This window comes from Xenopus laevis, chromosome 9_10L, assembly GCF_017654675.1.
Source record: "Xenopus laevis strain J_2021 chromosome 9_10L, Xenopus_laevis_v10.1, whole genome shotgun sequence".
Classification (NCBI taxonomy): Eukaryota; Metazoa; Chordata; class Amphibia; order Anura; family Pipidae; genus Xenopus; species Xenopus laevis.
The window spans coordinates 1,483,840-1,501,901 of NC_054387.1; the positions used below are offsets into that span (position 1 = coordinate 1,483,840).

An 18,062-nucleotide genomic window follows, 5' to 3' on the forward strand; every position below is an offset into this window, starting at 1 on the left:
TCATCCAGACCTTTGTGGTGAAGATCACTTTCATTCATATACATTGAAACTGCAACAGTCATGATGCTACCTAGACCTCCTATAGCTCACTCAAGTGGAGATCCCCCCACTGACACATTTTGGGCCATAACCCCCAAGCATTCATAAATAGTCAAATATTTCTGGTGTCTTGTTTCTGGAGGCACGTTTGTGCTGAGTTTGATTCCAGCAAGGGACCAATTTCCAAGGAGTTTGTTTGTTCCTCCCACAGTCCAAACAACAAGATTGACACTAGAGTGCAGCCGAATATATCCACCAATCAGCAATTTGTTTTGAACAGTATATTTCAGAAAACTTAAGAAAATATTTTATTGGTAGCCACTGGAAACTGTGCATGGAAACCAAGCTCCATAGTGCCGGCCTTGTTCCATAAAGCACAATGTTTTATAGTAATGGAAGACTGAGCTGCTCCCGGGGGTGCATCAGCAAGTTTTTGTAAATAACGTGCGTTTTTTGGGAAACGCTTGCTTTGCAAAGATAATTTTTCTTTTATGTCAACAACAACATTATATAACAGCTTTAACAACACAGAGATCGTTTTATGGCTTTGGATAATTGGAATTGTCTTCTTCTTTTTTTTTGAAGCAGCCCAATCTTGTCTGAGATTCTGCATTCCGAAGGCTTTGATTTCCTGGAATCTGTCAGATGACTTGAGCATTTGAAGCTGTTTTGAAGGCACAGCTAACAACATTATTTATGCTCAGAGCGAGAACCGAGCAAACATCTCTGTTGTTTTTATTAAAAAATCATCTGTGTATATAAAAATATGAATATAAAGGCCAAAAGTAGGAATGGTTTTTTTTAAACCCTAATATTAATGGGGTAACCCATTCAGTTCAATGGGGAAATAAATTCAAGCTGGGTTTTAAATCATTTTTAAGAGGCCGCTGAGTTCTACAGGAATATTTTATATAATTATTTAATAAACCTATGCCTGGGGGTCAGACTTCAATGTATTTCACAATTTTTTTTTTTCTCCACAGTTGGAAAACTAGGCCATAATCTTATATATTCTTTTCTAAAGGAAATGCTAGACATTTTTGGCAAATAACAGTATTTGTACATTCAGCTAATTTTTTGGCAATAAATAAGAATACTTTCAAATATGACATTACAGTGAGCCACTTATATTTCTTCTCTAGGCTCATGTCCGCCCTTAGCAAACCAACGTGTCTACCTTTAGAGAAGTCACTCAATGCTCCTTTTGCAGCTGATTCAACTCTCAGAAAACACATCATTTAATATTTCTATATCTGAAAGTACAGCAGGAACAGTGAGGATCCGTGGAGACCCCCAAGCATATGGGATATGGAATAACTTTACATAATCCAGTTGGAGTTGGAATGGAACCAGCTCGGGATGTTTGTGTTTCTCTCTCTCGCTCTCTGATTTTGCTTTTTTAAAACAAAAAGATCTGTTCACCACTTCGTGGGGTTATAACCTGACTTGTTTACTTTGTGTGAGACCTTAAACCTTTCAGCAAATGTCATCTAAGCCCAACAAGAGCCAGCAGTGCATTGTGCAATTCGTTACCAAGAACACTGTGTAATTCAGCTTTCACAAACACAACGCGGTGGTCCATGCCTTCTAAGTAGTGTTCTGCTCTCCTCTTTCCTTTGGTTGCCTGTGAAGATGTCTCTCTCAGTTTGCTTCACAGCTTTTAGGATCCCTGTGTCATCAGTGGTTACCCTATCTGACCAGCACTAAGCGGAGGTGTTTTGTTTCGCCAATAAACAGCAGATGGGTCAATTCCTACTGTTTCCAGCACCCTGGACAGCAAGTCTTCTCTCAGCGGGTGCTGTTTTTCCATGCATGAGGTCCATTGACTTTCCCTTCCCTAAGCTAAAAGAAAGCATTTACCTTCAGGAAATATTTATATTATACAACGGGCAAGACAAGTCCATAAATTTCTGCCCGTGGTTCTCAGATTTGCTGGTTACCAGGAAGACACTGGTGTTGCCATTTAACAGACATGGGTCACTTTTATTTTTCACTTTAGGAACTTGTCCTGAAGGTGCAGCTACTGACCTAGACCTGCCAGATAGACACAGTGCCCTGGACAGGGGGTGTCCACCAAAACTTTAATTATCATTTTCAACAGAACACATAGAATTGCCACCTTCCCACTACCGGCACCCTGGACAGAGGAAATTACAGTATATAGGGATTCGTTTTACTTTTATATTATTAAATGTGTCAACGCTTACATGGTCTATTTTGCAGTGGCACTTTTGCACGGATACATAGGGGCACATTTACCTAGGGTCGAATATCGAGGGTTAATTAACCCTCGATATTCGACTACCGATTTTGTGCAATTTGTTCGATCGAAGGAATAATTGTTCGATCGAACGATTCGAAGGATTTAAATCCATCGATCGAATTATCATCCTTCGATCAGAAAAGTGTTAGCAAGCCTATGGGGACCTTCCCCATATCGGTAGGTTTTAGGTGGCGAACTAGGGGGGTCGAAGAAATTTTTAAAGAGACAGTACTTCGATGATCGAATAGTCGAACGATTTTTAGTTAGAATCATTCAATTCGAAGTCGATGGTCGAAGTAGCCAAAAAAACCATTCGAAAATCCAACTATTTTTCCTCTATTTTCCTCTGTTCCTTCACTCGAGCTTGGTGAATGGGCCCCATACAGTTATATTTATATAGTGTACGGACGTTCACTTATTATATGAAGTAGGTTCAGTTTGGTTTATAATGTTTCCGATTAATATATAAAGTATAGATATATATATAGAGAGAGAGATACAGTAGATATTTGAACAGTTCAGATTAGGGAGATGTGCAGGATCTGAAAGCAAATGACTGATTCCCAGATACACACATTGAGTACGTCATGTTGCAGTTGGGCGACACTGTTGCAGTTTACTGTATTTTAAGTCACATCTTTGGGTTAGTGACGCCTTTAGCAGTTTGGTGTCACTTACACACCAGCAGCTCCCCAACTCCAACAGCAACGTGTTACCTCTATATAGTGATATCATTAGAGCTCAGTATCCCATTGGATAGTGGTGATTTGCTATACATGGTTATGCTTGTGTCCGGTAACGTCATCATTTCTTCTATTTCCCAATCGCAATGATTGAAGGGGGCGCATACATCCTATACAAAATATTCTGTTTAGTTTTACAACTGCCGTATGAATATTTCAGGATTGTTTAAGGGATAATGAAGAGCCTTTATACAGACAGCAGCACAATAAAAACACTGCAGCACAAGTTATTTACCATACTAACGTTAACACACAACTTAGTTCCCTGCCTTAAAGCCCAGGAATAACCAGAAACTATCCATTTACCCCCAAACAATGGCAACAATGCCAATACAAATAAACCAATAACAATAATTAGAAGCCCACTAATTAACTCCCCTGCACCTCAACAATCCCATGAGACCCTTCACTTAAACACTTGGTCCATTCCCGTCCAATAATATGATGGGAGAGGCTTACCTTTGTAGCTTTTATTAACAATAATAATAATTAATTAAAAATACTAATTAAGTAGAGGGATAATACTGAAGTCTAAATAGTCTAAAGGGGCAACTAATAGGTAGTAGGTCTATGACTAAGTGCCCTAATAGGCATGAAACGTATCAGGCCTTTGTCCACAATGTCCTAATAAACATTTTTGTACTTTTTATTACTTTTTGATTTACTTTTTTGGAGGGACTCACAATCATTGGCTTTCTTATGGATATACACGCATGGAGTATATTCTCCTCTCCATGTTTCATTATATACACTATTGATATTCTACGTACAGTGGTGGTGCTCATACTGGCTTTAGGCAACCTTTGTTATAATAGGTAGTAGGTCCCACAAGATGTAGACACCACAGCTGGACCAGGTGCCCAGTCTCTCCCCACAATCCCCATTAGATTCCTGGACTGGATCAGTACCAGTGGGAATGAAGGAAATAAGGCAGAGATAGTAGACTTTGAGAATTCTATCATTATTATTGTGTGCTGATAGTATTGTGTTGTTGCTATGTTGTGACTGTGTGTCATGCACCCTGTCTCCATGCAGCAGATCTGCAGCTCAGGTCCTCCTGACGTCAGGCTTCTCCTTGTGTCTGTTCCAAAGAAGAAGGGTTTGGCCTCACACCTGTATTCACACAGGGGAGGGCACTGCCTGTCAGCTCTTGCCCCCAGCCCGTTCTGAGACACACAGTGTGGGAGGGCTCACTTTAACTCCTCGTCGCCCAACCAGCTTTGGACTAAGGAAGGATTGTGGTTCATTCCTGCCAAGCTGACAGTGTCCCGGCATGATATGAGTTAAACTGTGGGTGTAACTCTTTATATACTGGCCCTGCTTGACTTCAGAGTCACATTTTAAACATAGCGAATAGCCACTCAGACAGAGAAGAGCTCAGCGAAGGAGAAAGGTATGTATCCTACATTTACTACCATTTTTAATTCCAGTTAGAAATGCTCTTTAAACCAGATTCTTTTGTATTATTGTCCTAAATGCCTGCACCGTTATTATCTCTAACAGAATAATCCCATTCATTTCATTGCTACTAATAAATAGGGCTTATATATTAACATTGGGCAAATTGCAACAGGGCAGTCAACCTCAGCAACCAATTTCCCCTTGATTTATTTTACCTGCAGCTGGCTGAAAAAGATAATCACTAATTGGTTGCCATTGGTTACTGCCCAGGTGCACATTTGCCCAGGCTTAGGAACTGAGCCATAACATTATGTTTTTTTGGACCCTCCACCTTGTGGGGCAGATGGGCAGTCAGAGAGCATCCAACAGAGCTGGTACCCATGCCATCTATATATAGATCATATAGAAAGATATATACAAATATACATAATAGGTTTCCTCCAATGTACCTTCTAGATGTGCTAAATTTGGCTAGCCCCATCTCCCCGAGTCAATTCCCATGTCCTTGTGTGATCAGAAATGTACCTGGTGGTGGTTGTGCTTCATCCATGAACTGGTCATGCACAAAACATCACCCTGGGGTCCCATCAAGAACAAGAGAACTCATATGACGCACTTGAGGTTCACCAAAAGCTGTCACCGAATAAACCAACCCTTGTACCAATGAGACCCATACACAGATATTTGGGGCTGCTGTTTTAGTACTATAACAATTCTACAAGAAGGACATTTTTTGTTCTATTGGCGACTTGCCCTGGCACTTTATATATCATTGGTTGACCTGGGAAATGTATGTGAAAATATTATAACTTCTCTGTACTCACTCTACCAAGCCTGACCCTATGTTCTTATTCAGAGATTTCAAATTTGTGACTGGGGAAACCCTAACTCTCAGAATCTTCAGTCTGTTGTCCTTAAGCCAAAGGTGCAGGTGTTTACACTTCCGCTCTAGCAATATGGACTGGAAAATAAACTGTAGCCCTGAGGTTGAAACGCGTGCCTCTGCAGTGATTGAGAGATACAAGTCCCAGCATTCCACAGCAGATTTAAGATGCTAGAGATAGCTACAGTAAGAGCTGTAATGTACAACAGCTGTGTGTTTCACACCACTGCTCAAGCATTGTAGCATTTACATAGGATTATTCATCTATTTCTCTATACTAAAACTATTGTTTTAAGGTTTTCTGATCAAATGTTTTGTCCTCGTTTTTAGGATCCTTCTAGGACAAGCTCAACTCACCCTTAGTAACATGTCCCAGGTGATACCCAACCATGTATTGCGAGTGGGTCAAACAGTCTGCATGGCATCCAAGGATGATGGTGGAGTGTTTCGGCAAGGTGGACACCCAAGAGGCATCACCGTGACCAATAAATGCTCTTACTTCACCACAGAAAGATATGCTGGCCAGGGTCCATTACAATATAATGGTCACATTTTGTCTCACCCAGGGATCTATAGTGGGGAAAGAAACCTGCCTTCCAATTCCATTCCCACAATTGTGGGGAATATGAATTATAGCCCCCAAAGTGACCACAAAAATCAACAGAGGAGTGGACCTGAACCTGAGGTTTACAATGGAGAAGACCCTATGTCTCCATCTTTGGACATATCCATAGAACATCTGAATCAGCTGATTTTACAGTTGGATCCAACATTCCAACCCCTGACTGTCAAAGACGACCAGATGAGAAAAAATTCAACCTATGAAGCCTCGCGTGTACCTGAAGCAACCAAGAAAAAAAGTTCTCCAGGTAAGAAAAAGGTTTCAAACTAAGCATTTTCAGACTTTCATTTATAGGTCTATAATACCCCCATCATCAACCACTCCTAACAATAAATTATACTGTTATATTTCTACTAGACACCCAGAGTATTAGGTGGTTATTTACTGTTTTTAGCACATTCATGCTCATACATTGAATCTACAAAATTGTGTCCCATTAATGGAGTTTTTAGTTTTAGTTAGACATTATGTTGCCAGAATGGTTTAGCATACCGTACAATATTCATTTCTAGAATTCCATTTATTTTTTATAGACTTACATTAGCATAGCTCTCAAAATTCATTAGGCCCGTTTGAATTGTCTTTGCAAGATGTGGCCATTATAATTATTTTTTTATACCTATATATATTGTTCCATTCTATGCATTCACTAATGTAGGTTGGCCCCCAGGCCTCATATTATATGTGGCTCAGTATGTTTATAATGTTCACACCTGGTATACTACAGTAACAGACAGATTTTAAAGGCTTGTATGATAATCATTCTGGTTCTGAATAGACTAGCTCAGCCCAGTAACATTGTTTAATTCAAGTTTTCTAGCGAAACCAAAAAAAACCCTCAGGTTTATACCTAAGGGGGAATTCGGTGGTTGTGGGTGTTAGTTGATTTCAGGTTGATATACTATAGGGGAAAGGAGAGAGCTGTGGGTGTTAGATGACTGTATATGAGACAATAAAGTGATTCAAGCTACTATATTATCTTAATAAAAGTATAACTATTGTAACAGCAGGAAGTGCTAGAGTCGAAGATGTAATGATCTACTGGAAAGGGCAAGTATAAAAGGTTGTTTTTATCCATCAGATAAGATAAAAGGTCAAACTGTTTGTTATATGAAAAAATAGCATAGAGTTGTAACCAGAGCTATACCAAGGTGCTGTCCCAGAAAGCTATCTCTGCAGTGTTCTACTAACTTTAGAGCAAAATGCCTCAACAAAACATGAAACCCTCTATTCAAGGTTACAATTGTCTTTAGAATTATGGAAAAATTACATCACATTAATACATTTAGAGTAGAGGAATGAGGATTTAAGACAATTGAGCAGACTACAGAAGGGAGGAGGACAAATAAGCTGATTAGGGAGAAACCTGAATATATCTAAATATACCATACAAGGGGGATATGTGTTTATGTAAGATTGGAAGTAGGTGAAGAGTAGGAGTATTTGGAAACTGGAAACTACCCCTTTAAAATGCAAATAGAAAAATCGGTGTGCATGTTGACGGATATGTACTGACGATGACTGCCTTTGGTAAATAAGGGTGATGGCCGAGCTAAAGAAAGGTGGGAAGTGATGACGTATGACAGAAGAAAGAAATACAGGCATTTTAGGCTATTGACTAATGTTTCTTCCAAATATTTTAAACAAGGCAGTTTTTCTACATTAGGGCTGTTATCCCTGTCTCTGTTGATATACTGCCTGAGGGCGCCATTTTATAAACCAGAGGTCTTCTGAAAAAATTAAAGAATGACCAGAAAGTATAGGCTCCATTTCTCAATACTGTATGGATAATATGCAGTTTTGGTGTCAGTTATATAAATAAATATAAATTATAAAGAAACAAGATGTTCTCCATTGCAAGATCAATTCAGACATCTAGCGTAATATTCACCTTCTAGGAAAGTCACATGGATATCCATTTATGATGGAATGGGTTTATAGACAATCTGAGATGTTTTTAGATTGCAACCTTTCCAATTTCTGACATCACAGGGCACTTCGGAGTGTCCATTCCCGTTTCAGGCTACCAGGTTGAATGTCCAAAACTCCAGTTGAGGGTAGAGGCTTGACAGCCCTGGTTTTGTTCAGGTTATATTAAGAAATTATAGAAAAAGCACACTAAAGCTAATTGGGATTGGGAATAACTAAAAACGTAGAACCTAAAAGTATAATGTGACAAACAATTCATACATTGTGATCCTATGGAAAAAGGACTTGATCCTAAAGAGAAATGAAAGCGTTTTTTGGAATAATTATCTTTCAATGCTCGCCCAATTTGAGTGTTCTTCTCATTATTTAAATTGCTGCTGAAGGAGGGCATTACACTTATAAATTGGGGGCAAACCGCCTGTCATTACTTTAGAATGCAGAGGGTCTCTGCTTAAAAATAAGCTCCGCATACTCCAGACTTTGGCACCATCGCACAGGCGCCAGCACTCCTCTACACAGAGGCTCGGCACAGGCTTTACTTAGCAGCAGATGACATCATTCAACACCTATTCTGCTGATGAGGGATTGTCACGAAGTGCTTGTTAACTAAGCCGAGGCAGACGTGTTGAGAAGAATATAAGCCCTGCAGCTAACATTAAATCAGGAAGAAAAAAAAACAGAATCTCAAGGAACTCCTGAATCTGAAGGGAAAACCACTGTTCAGATGGATGAATGCTAGGTTTGTCTGTAAGGGTCCTACAAAAAAGAATGTTTGACTGGTTTTCATACAGTGTGCTGGGCAACAAGAATCTGTAAAGAAATAACTGTTAAATGACTAAACATTTCTACCTTCTCATTTTTAAATTTAGAGATAAAATGCGTTGAGGTGGATGTGAAAAGAGCCGTGTGTCAGGAGAACATTCAACAGACGTCAAGTCCCATTCCAAAACATGAGGGCCTGTTAATATCTCGAGGAACTACTATGGACAACTGTACCCCCAACTTCAGTCCTATTGTTGCTGAAAGCCGTCCATGTGTCAGGGGTCCTCAGACATTTCAGAGGCGCCCATCAACTGGGTACTGCCAGCAGGCAACACAGAGCATTCCTATTGTATACCAGAGGTCCTATCAACATGACACCATTATGTCCTCATCTCTGGAGTCAGAAACCATGCAGCACTCAAGGCCACTTTTTCGCGATAGTGAAACCTCAATGATATCCACCAGCCCTGGATCTGACACCAGCTATCTCTTAGGAAGGTGAGTCAAGGAAATCCATGACTATCCTGTGGGTTGACTGTTAATTTAAACATTAGGAAAACCAAATACCACATTAGAAAGACACTTGACATTAGTGGTTTGCTCACTTCACAATTATCCATGTAGCAAACATACATCATGACCATTTTGGATGCATGAAACCATATGCAGCAGGATTTTGTTAACAGTCTTGTTTTCTTCTTTCTATTGTTTATGTTGTAAAATTCAATAAAAATTACTCCTTACAAAAAACAGTCATTAGTGTTATGACGTGAGAATTAACATAATCTCTGTTGGAATCCACAGCACTCATTCTCTTCCTCAAGATGAATTTGATGGCCCAAGTTTACATGGAAGAACATTAGAAAGTCCTTGTGGATCTGTGGGGTCTTTTTCCAATATAATGAGTCCTGGACTAATGTCCCCTACAACTACAATCTTCAACTCCAACTCATGCCTGCCCAAGATCCCCAACCAAAAGATATATACTACCAAAGGAAATGCCAACAGCTGCCCTCCATCTGTTAACAGCTCCAGTATGGATATACCAATACTTTTGGTAAATGGGTGCTTGGAGAGAGAAGACAGTCTAAAAAAATCCTCAAGGACACTCCAGCGCAAAAGTTCTTCCAGTTTCAACAGACCAAACAAGACCTGCTCTGAGTCCTCCATTCATAACTGCACAGATAGTAAGTCACCCCAATGGCACAGCTCTTTATGATTCTGGAATGGAGGGCAAAGGGTTGCATCAATCTGCCTGCAGAGGAGATGATAGGAGGGTGACACATTGGTGTCCTCTTGATGAAAATGTAGACTTAGCCTCCCCAAAAAGAGATCAACTGATATCCTACATATTCATATATCATTTGTTCCCCTTAATGTTGTCATTTTATTATATTTTGATAAAAATAGTAAATTAACTTTAGTCTTGATGATGGGAATTGTCCTACAGTGGGGCCACGCCCTTTTGGACCTTGTTGTAGGGCATTACCCATCAACTCTACAGCAGAGCTAAATTCACAGCAATAAAATTTACCACATTTTACAGTATATCTAAGCATGGGCCTTGGAAATTAGGTTCTCTATTGGACCCTGGAAACCCAGCTGAACGTTGGTGCCATTTGCTCCATTTAGTTTTGCATGTAATTAATATTATTATATCAAGATATTATGTTAGTTCAGTATGTGTTGTTTGTAGAAGAAAAAAAGATTAGGTTGAGGGACCACACAAGTAAGCCATTCATTATCTAAAGATGGCGAGACCTGATGAAGCCAAAGGGGCATTTATTATCATGAATAATATGTATGATAATATATTTGCTGTTCACTTAGATTCTGCCAAAGACACTCAGCCTGGCATGAAATTTGTAATGGACACGTCTAAGCAATGGTTCAAGCCCAACATGAATCGGGAGCAAGGTAAATTGCTTTATATTAACTTTATTAATACATTTATAGCTAATTATTTGTAAACACAACTGTGCTTTGCTTGTGGTTGTGCCTTAGGAAAGAGATAAAGGTGAAGTATGTTTTCTTTGGTTTTTTTTTAGCCATTGAGTTCTTGAAGGACAAGGAACCAGGAGCTTTTATTATAAGAGACAGTACATCTTACCGGGGATCATTTGGATTAGCCATGAAGGTCCCTGGGATGACAGCTAAAACAGGTAAGTGTGTGTGTGTGTGTGTGTAACCAGATGTATCAATGATACTTGGATATTTCACCGGATATGATTAATGCATTCTAACAACACTATAGCAGTAGCATGAAGCTCACCTGCCTTTAAGGACTGATTGGCATAGAGAGTTCCCTAAATAAAGAATTAAATTTGCTTTTCTTTGACACGGGTAGAAAAAACAATCTCCAGTTTATGGGCAAAGTGAACTGCTGCCAGGAATTTTGCTCCAAAAATTGCCGCTTGGAGGGGTTTATTTTAGATTAACAATTTGTTAGTCACTGAAGCAGTGAAAGGCAAAGCGGTATGATAACCCTTTAACACCTCAGCAGTCTCTTGGTGACTGACTCACTCTGTGACTCACAATATGCAGTAATAAAGGTTGTCTCACCCAGGTGTTACTCCCTTGCAATTCTACACAAGATTGTGCTTTTCTGCTCCCAGTTCAGTGGACCTTTGTTCCCAATGTCAGGGTAAACAGCGTTGGTTTGATGTGGTTCCAGGATTGGTCTCTTACTGGAAACACAAAAAGGGATCTGATCCCATTTCTTTGGAAAGGACTTGTGAAATAGCCAACCTGTTTCGGAAACCGGTTTCCAAGAAAAAAATAAATCAAAAGCAGGCAACTGTGGATACAAATTAACTGATAACATTTGCATTTGCATTAAAAATATATTAATATATTAATATTATAACATATTATTATATTTTCATTTTCTATAGTTCACTATAAAGTTATAACCATTCAGCACATCTCAGCATACCCTAGTGCACATTCTAACCAGTTCAGACTAATTATTGTATCCCACACATTCTAATTATTCTTTCCAGACCAACACGCTTTTTCTAAATTTATTCTAATCATGGTGTCATTGGCTTTCTAAGTGAAGTTTAAAAATGATTCAGTAAGTCAGCATGCAATGGTTTCAGTTGGGTAATAGTAATTGTCCCTGAGGACCAATGCAATCCTCCAGGCCACCAGATTTCACTTAAGATGTATCAGTCCCTTCTTGGATGTATAGAAACCTAGGCCCAAAGAGGCAAATGTTTGAACAGGTCATAGTCACAGGTCCCACACATTAGCTTTAGATTTAAGAGTCAAAGCCAATAGGGCTGTCCGCTAGGACTGAGCACTACTAGTTGGCCATGTGATGGCTTTCCTCTGTATGTACATAATATTTATCCCCTTAGGAATTGCTGACTCTAGCCTCTATAATGAGGGAACTCATCGAAATGTCCAACTCAATAGATGCTTTACCAGTAGACATTTTCCTTCTTGTGGTTCTTCTGATCCAAAGTCAGAACATTGTGGTTTGAAACTGCCTGTCTTCTGCCCACAGGAAAGGGGACAAATGATCTTGTAAGACATTTCCTCATAGAGTCCTCTGCCAAAGGCGTACACTTGAAGGGAGCATGTGAGGAACCCCATTTTGGTGAGCATCTATTATTCCGTTCCCCATTCTATGTCAATGGGATTACACTGCATGTAATTAACATTTCTTTTTTGCTTTGGATTTTAGGGAGTCTCTCTGCTTTGGTTTATCAGCACTCTATCACTCCATTATCGTTACCCTGCAAATTGGTTATTTCAGACAAGGGTAAGTTCTCATAAGTGAACATATAAAAGGGAGTGGTTCATTTTGCAAAGAAATACAAAGAAACTTGGCAAAGTGATTTAATCTCCCTGTGTGGCAAATACCAAAATATATTGTGTGCCAAGGCTACCCCTGATAAGTTATGCGAGCAGTACTGCGTACAACCTTCATCTCAGCCTAGAAGTCTTGTATATTAATAAAAACATTTTCGAAAGGAAAAAGGCCGTGATGAATCAGTGGATTTTTACCAATAAAATGTTTTTTTTTCCTATTATAAGGATGACGATTATTAAAACTCATGTTTTGCTTCGTTCAGATCAGTCAGAAGGGGACAGCAGTCCGGATTCTCCCCAGGTGCCCACTTTGTCCGACCTGAAGACATCATCATGTAAGTTTAAGACTGAAGGCAGTGCTCTCTAAATTTGGGGAGATGCAAAACATATTACAAGACAATAGTAGAATCTATGTTTTAAATATTTCAGGGATAATATATATTTTACTTTTTTTGGGACTAGTAAAACAGCTTGGTGTATGGTCTGTGCCTCTTGAGTTGCCACTTTAGAGCCGATCTTTAGATACTTTTAGAATTCCTACTTAGTCATACAGAATGTTTATTTTCCTGAAGTGGTTCCTAAGATGGTTGGCTGCATTATTGGATCTACTAGATACTTCTGGAAGCCCAACATCGAGGTTAATTAGAGCAAGATTTATGGTGCATACTTCTTTAATACATTAAATCTTCTGGAACTATAGTTGATTCGCTGATTTAAATACGTCATATATGTTTGCAGCCTTATTATGAACTAAGACCAAATCTTGGGCCTCAAACAGGGGGCTTGATGACCATTGAGCTCCTCCTGAAGCCGAATACCCTGTACTATTAATATTTCAATAAACCTCAGCTGATTAACTGATTGTTGGCCTAATCCTTTTTCCACAGCTTGCAATGTCCTTTACTTAAATTCTGTTAGCACCGAGACCCTTACGGGGTCCAGCGCAGTCCAGAAAGCTGTGTCCACCACCTTTGAGATGTCCAACCAGTCCATGCCAACCATTGTACACTTTAAAGCCACTGATCAAGGAGTCACCCTGACGGATGTACAGCGCAAGTATGAAGTGACCTATCAAAGTATTTTGCAGTCATTCAATTAGTTTGTTCCTCCCAGGACTGATTGTGGTATTATCTTCAATTCTTTTAGAGTTTTTTTCCGTCGACACTACCCTCTGTCAACAATCACTTTCTGCAGTGTGGACCCTGAGCTCAGAAAGTAAGTCATTGCTAACTACTCAGTTGGGTAGCTTGGTTAGTAAAAAGTACTAATGTTAGATACTGTTCATGGGTACTCGCCCTAGTGTATAATTCTTTGATTTTTATATGTGTGCCACTCCAATTACTCAATGTAAATACAAGTGTAGAGACGTGGTACATTTGCAAGTCTATGGCACATATTTATCAAGGAGTGAATTTAGAGATCGCCACAGTCCTCTCCATTCATTTCTATTGGATTTTTGAAAGAGTATTTATGAATGGGTGAAAGTTCATCCTTTGATAAATATGCTTTTTAAAATCCCATAGAAATGAATGGAGAGTGGTAGAATTTCACTGTAGAGGACTGTGGCGATCTCTAACTTCACTCTTTGATAAATATGCCCCTTTGCCAGATCCCCTGGAAACTCAAATACACCTCTAATTAATACATGTTGCAGAGTTGCATTGATTGGAATTTCATCGAAACGCTGAATTTTTTAGATTTGGATTTGGTTAGATGTGAACGGTGATCTGGTAACCCTGGGAAGTTGTGCAACGTAATTGAAGGGTCCCTCATAGAAAGCAACAGAATGTTCAGCTTGACATTAAGCCCAAAGTATAACACAGTCACTGTTGTGTATGGCTTGTTGAGACACGGCTGGGGTGGGGATCGGATTCACACCCTATTAAATTATGATCTGTAGCTTGAGGGTAAGACTGTGAACAAACTGTGAGTAACTGCACATGTAAAGGTAGATGAGAATATGAATGGAACCGTTCCAAGCAGTTTTGAGGTGTGGCTCTCTCACTTCTCCATAAAGCTAACTGAGAGGGTCACAAAGACCTCCATTGAATCTGGATAGGCCACCATTTCTAATTATTCTTTCTAGTGCTTGGAGCAATAGTAGATGTTTTATTATTATTATTATCAAGCCTTTGTGCATAGCTACAAGCTTTAAGTTTACCTTTTTTCTATTGCAGATGGCAGAAACAGTGCAGATCTTCAAGGTAAGGCACCAAAACTTTACCTTACCCCTGCATGAGCTGGTCCTATTTTATTGCTTGCACATGTAATTCAGATAGCCGTAGCTATGCCAGGGTGGAGAACTGGAAACCAATGTAAATACAAGCCAGCGTTTCAGCTTTCCTTGGCCCACTTCTCTTCCTCTTGTCTTGAAGCTCAATACTTCACTGACTGTTGATTAACAGGAAATAAGGGAGGCAAGGGAAACCTTTTTTTTCCCAGAAAAACATGAATGTTCCAGCCAGCTTGTCATGTATTAACATATTATGTGAAAATGCTAAGGTTATACCAATATTTTATTAAGTGCTTGTTGATCTACCAGATTCACAGGGCCTTACTTGGGATGAAATCCAGGTCTCTTTGTGTTAGACGGAGGGGGTGAAGCACCACCAACTCCAATGTAATCATTGGGATTTCCAGTTTCTTCGGCATCCCCCAGTGATTATAAGCACTAACCCAAGACCTACGCTGGGTGGTGTACATACAAAAGTAGCGATTTTTTTTTCAGTAGTGCACATGTACATCCCCTGGGGCACCTTCAAGGAATCTCTGGGGAAGAGACAAGATGGCATCACCGCTCTCAATAGAATAGGCCCCTGGGTGCATTTTTCAGCAAGGAGAAGCAACAGTCGAGGTCTTAAGTTATTGCTTATAATCACTGGCAAATTGGTGCCCCAATGGATTACTCCTCATTTGTTCTTCAATTTAAACAGACTGAAGACCTCAGTATACATTTTTGTGTAGCATGGATATTAGAAGGACCTAATCGTGGACATCTGTGCCCCATAGCAGGGAAGGAAGCTGTGAATATCAGGGTGGGAGACAAGATAGGCATTTGCTGGGTTGGAGCGATAGAAAGTCTTGTAGAATGTGCAATAAAGCAGATTCTGAAATCATTTTGGCTTCTCAGAGAATGAAAACCAAAACATCCAGACATTGGGTGTCTTCTGTGCATGTAACATCCGGCTATTTCTGGCTAGAAAAATATCACTGCAGTACTGGACCCAAAAAAAGGGGCAAAAGCAACAGTAATTTCTCTTCATTCATGTGCCGATCTTGGGGTACATTATAATGACAGATACTAAAGCACAGTCCTGGCTAGTGAACAGTTACTTACAGACTATATTCAAAATATCATCCAAACCTGTTTTTCTTAGCTGATATTTACATATTTGTATACGTTTTTTTTTCTAGACTTTTTGGCTTTGTGGCAAAGAACCCGACAGATGCATCAGACAACGTGTGCCACATTTTTGCCGAGTATGATGCCATTCAGCCGGCCTCACCGCTAATAAGCTTCTTGACAAACCTAATTCAGCAGCAAGAAAAGGTGTAATCGGCCCATGGTAATCTGCTTTTAGATATCAGATAGATGTATATTGATTTCCAGCTGACGCTGATAGCTACTGGAGAATTCTGGTTCCTTCTGATCATGTCCATCCAGCAGTTTATCTGAATCTCCCTATATGAAACTCCATTTGGGACTGGTCTTCTTGTCGGTTATTGGTAGATATCTTCTCATGTCCGACCAACTGCATCTGCACTAATTAGCATGGTAGAGTTTGTCTGCGGCACTTATTGGCTGGGTGAATTTCCCACGTGCACTTTACATGGTCTTGGGCATGGTTACATAGAGCACTGGCCTAGGATTAGTTAAAATATGGAGAGTTCAGTAGGGTCTCGAGGAAAAGTCCAACTTGTATTATTTCAAATTATATTTTTGGCACTGACCATTTATTAGTGTTCCAGCAGATGACAGCTTCTTGGGCTGCCCTGATTTTGCACATACTTGCGTCCAAAAATGGAAATTATATCCATGTCTATTCCAGCCTAATGGAGTCAGACAGGGGAAAAACAGTCCAATACTCCCAGAAGAGAAGGCAATATGGTATATAGAGTTAGACAGCAGAAAGAGAATCCCATTGGCCAGAGAAATTATTATATATATTATACTATATATGGCTCCCTTCCTAATGACTATTTTTTTTTTATATTTTAAATAAAAGAGAACAGGGAAATGATAAAAATCTGTTTCTCTAGTGTAAAACCTCCTAAGAGGAGAGCTACATTATTGCTGATGGGACTTCTTGCATCCAGACCCGAAATTCTCTATGTTATCATTCTCATTCCTGTCCCTCGTGGGTAGATATTACTTTTTTTTAGGTTTGATTCTTGTTTTATATTAACAGATGTTTTATTTATATAGATTTTTTTTTAATGCAAATAAACATTGTTTCCAATAAATGTTTTTTTATAGATAAACTAGATTATATTCTTCACTGGTTGTTTTTACAATGTAGACTTTAATTGCTCATAGCAGGATCCCCAACCTTTTTAACCCATGAGCAACATTTGTCTCTGGGTGACAAATAAGGGCTGTGATTGGCTATTGGTAGCCCCTATGTGGACTGGCAGCCTACGGGAGACTCTGTTTGACAGTACATCTGGTTTTTATGCAACTAAAACTTGCCTCCAAGCCTGGAATTCAAAAATAAGCACCTGCTTTGAGGCCAGTGGGAGCAACATCCAGGGGGTTGGGGAGCAACATCCAGGGGGTTGGTGAGGAACATGTTACTCACAAGCTACTGGTTGGGGACCACTGGCTTATAGCATATTTATTATGGCCTTCTTAAAGGTGGTGGCCTATCCACTGATGAATGGGTCGCTAAGTCATCTTGTGATTAATCAAAGGTTATATTACATTTATACACAGGAAAAACGGTTTGCCTTGCGCATATTTTCTTTGTTAATGACTTTGATTGCATTCCTCCATTTGCATCACTGTGAGACCACTCAAAATGCTGTTGCGCCACCCAGTGGCAGAATGAGGCACTGCAGGGTTTTCAGCAATATAGTGTATGTGCCCCACTCAACTACAAAAGTAACGAGTATCCCTTGGCCATTGGAAAACTCCACTCTTTTCACATTAGATGCATACAATAAAGCCGTATTGCCCATTCCCTGGGATTGGCACATAATAGGTTACAGTGTTAGGGCTATTCACACTGACAGCACCAGCTGGCCCCCCGCCTGCCTCTCTCCCTCTCTGGGTTCGTGCAGGGTAATGTGAAATGATCTACAGAGAAATACATTTCGCCCTATAAATCTTGGGCCATCTGGATCCCATAAACACAACGGCTTCTTATGGAACATCAACAGCCAATGGTGCATGAGACTTAACCCATACATCACTGCCTATAGCGGCCTATATGTACATGCTCTATATAACCGCAATGTAAGTCTTCAGTGACTGATAGTAATATGCAACCGGTTGTTGATCAGCTGTCCTATAACATCCTGCTTTCTAGAAGAGACTGCTGGGAGTTGTAGTTCTATAATGGCAGATCCCATGCCTATGAGTATGATGTATGTCTGTACAGG

The 18,062-nt window shown here is 39.7% G+C and overlaps 1 protein-coding gene across 1 annotated transcript; it reads left to right on the forward strand.

Annotated features, from left to right (window-relative positions):
• The first annotated feature begins 4,231 nt into the window (after positions 1-4,231).
• Positions 4,232-16,943, forward strand: tns4.L (tensin 4 L homeolog). The gene is made up of 13 exons (XM_018234698.2): positions 4,232-4,438; positions 5,660-6,198; positions 8,750-9,140; positions 9,447-9,829; positions 10,473-10,559; positions 10,691-10,804; positions 12,154-12,246; positions 12,334-12,411; positions 12,725-12,796; positions 13,349-13,517; positions 13,608-13,676; positions 14,639-14,665; positions 15,876-16,943. The coding sequence occupies exons 2-13, from the start codon at positions 5,697-5,699 to the stop codon at positions 16,015-16,017; spliced, it is 2,127 nt and encodes a 708-aa protein (XP_018090187.1). The 5' UTR covers positions 4,232-4,438; positions 5,660-5,696; the 3' UTR covers positions 16,018-16,943.
• The last annotated feature ends 1,119 nt before the right edge of the window (positions 16,944-18,062 follow it).

Excerpts from the sequence above, each read along its gene's own strand:
- tns4.L (XM_018234698.2), top strand. The coding sequence starts at position 5,697 with ATGTCCCAGGTGATACCCAACCATGTATTGCGAGTGGGTCAAACAGTC. Across the intron at positions 9,141-9,446 it reads ACCAGCTATCTCTTAGGAAG|CACTCATTCTCTTCCTCAAG; the intron begins GTGAGTCAAGGA and ends TGGAATCCACAG. Across the intron at positions 12,797-13,348 it reads CGACCTGAAGACATCATCAT|CTTGCAATGTCCTTTACTTA; the intron begins GTAAGTTTAAGA and ends CTTTTTCCACAG.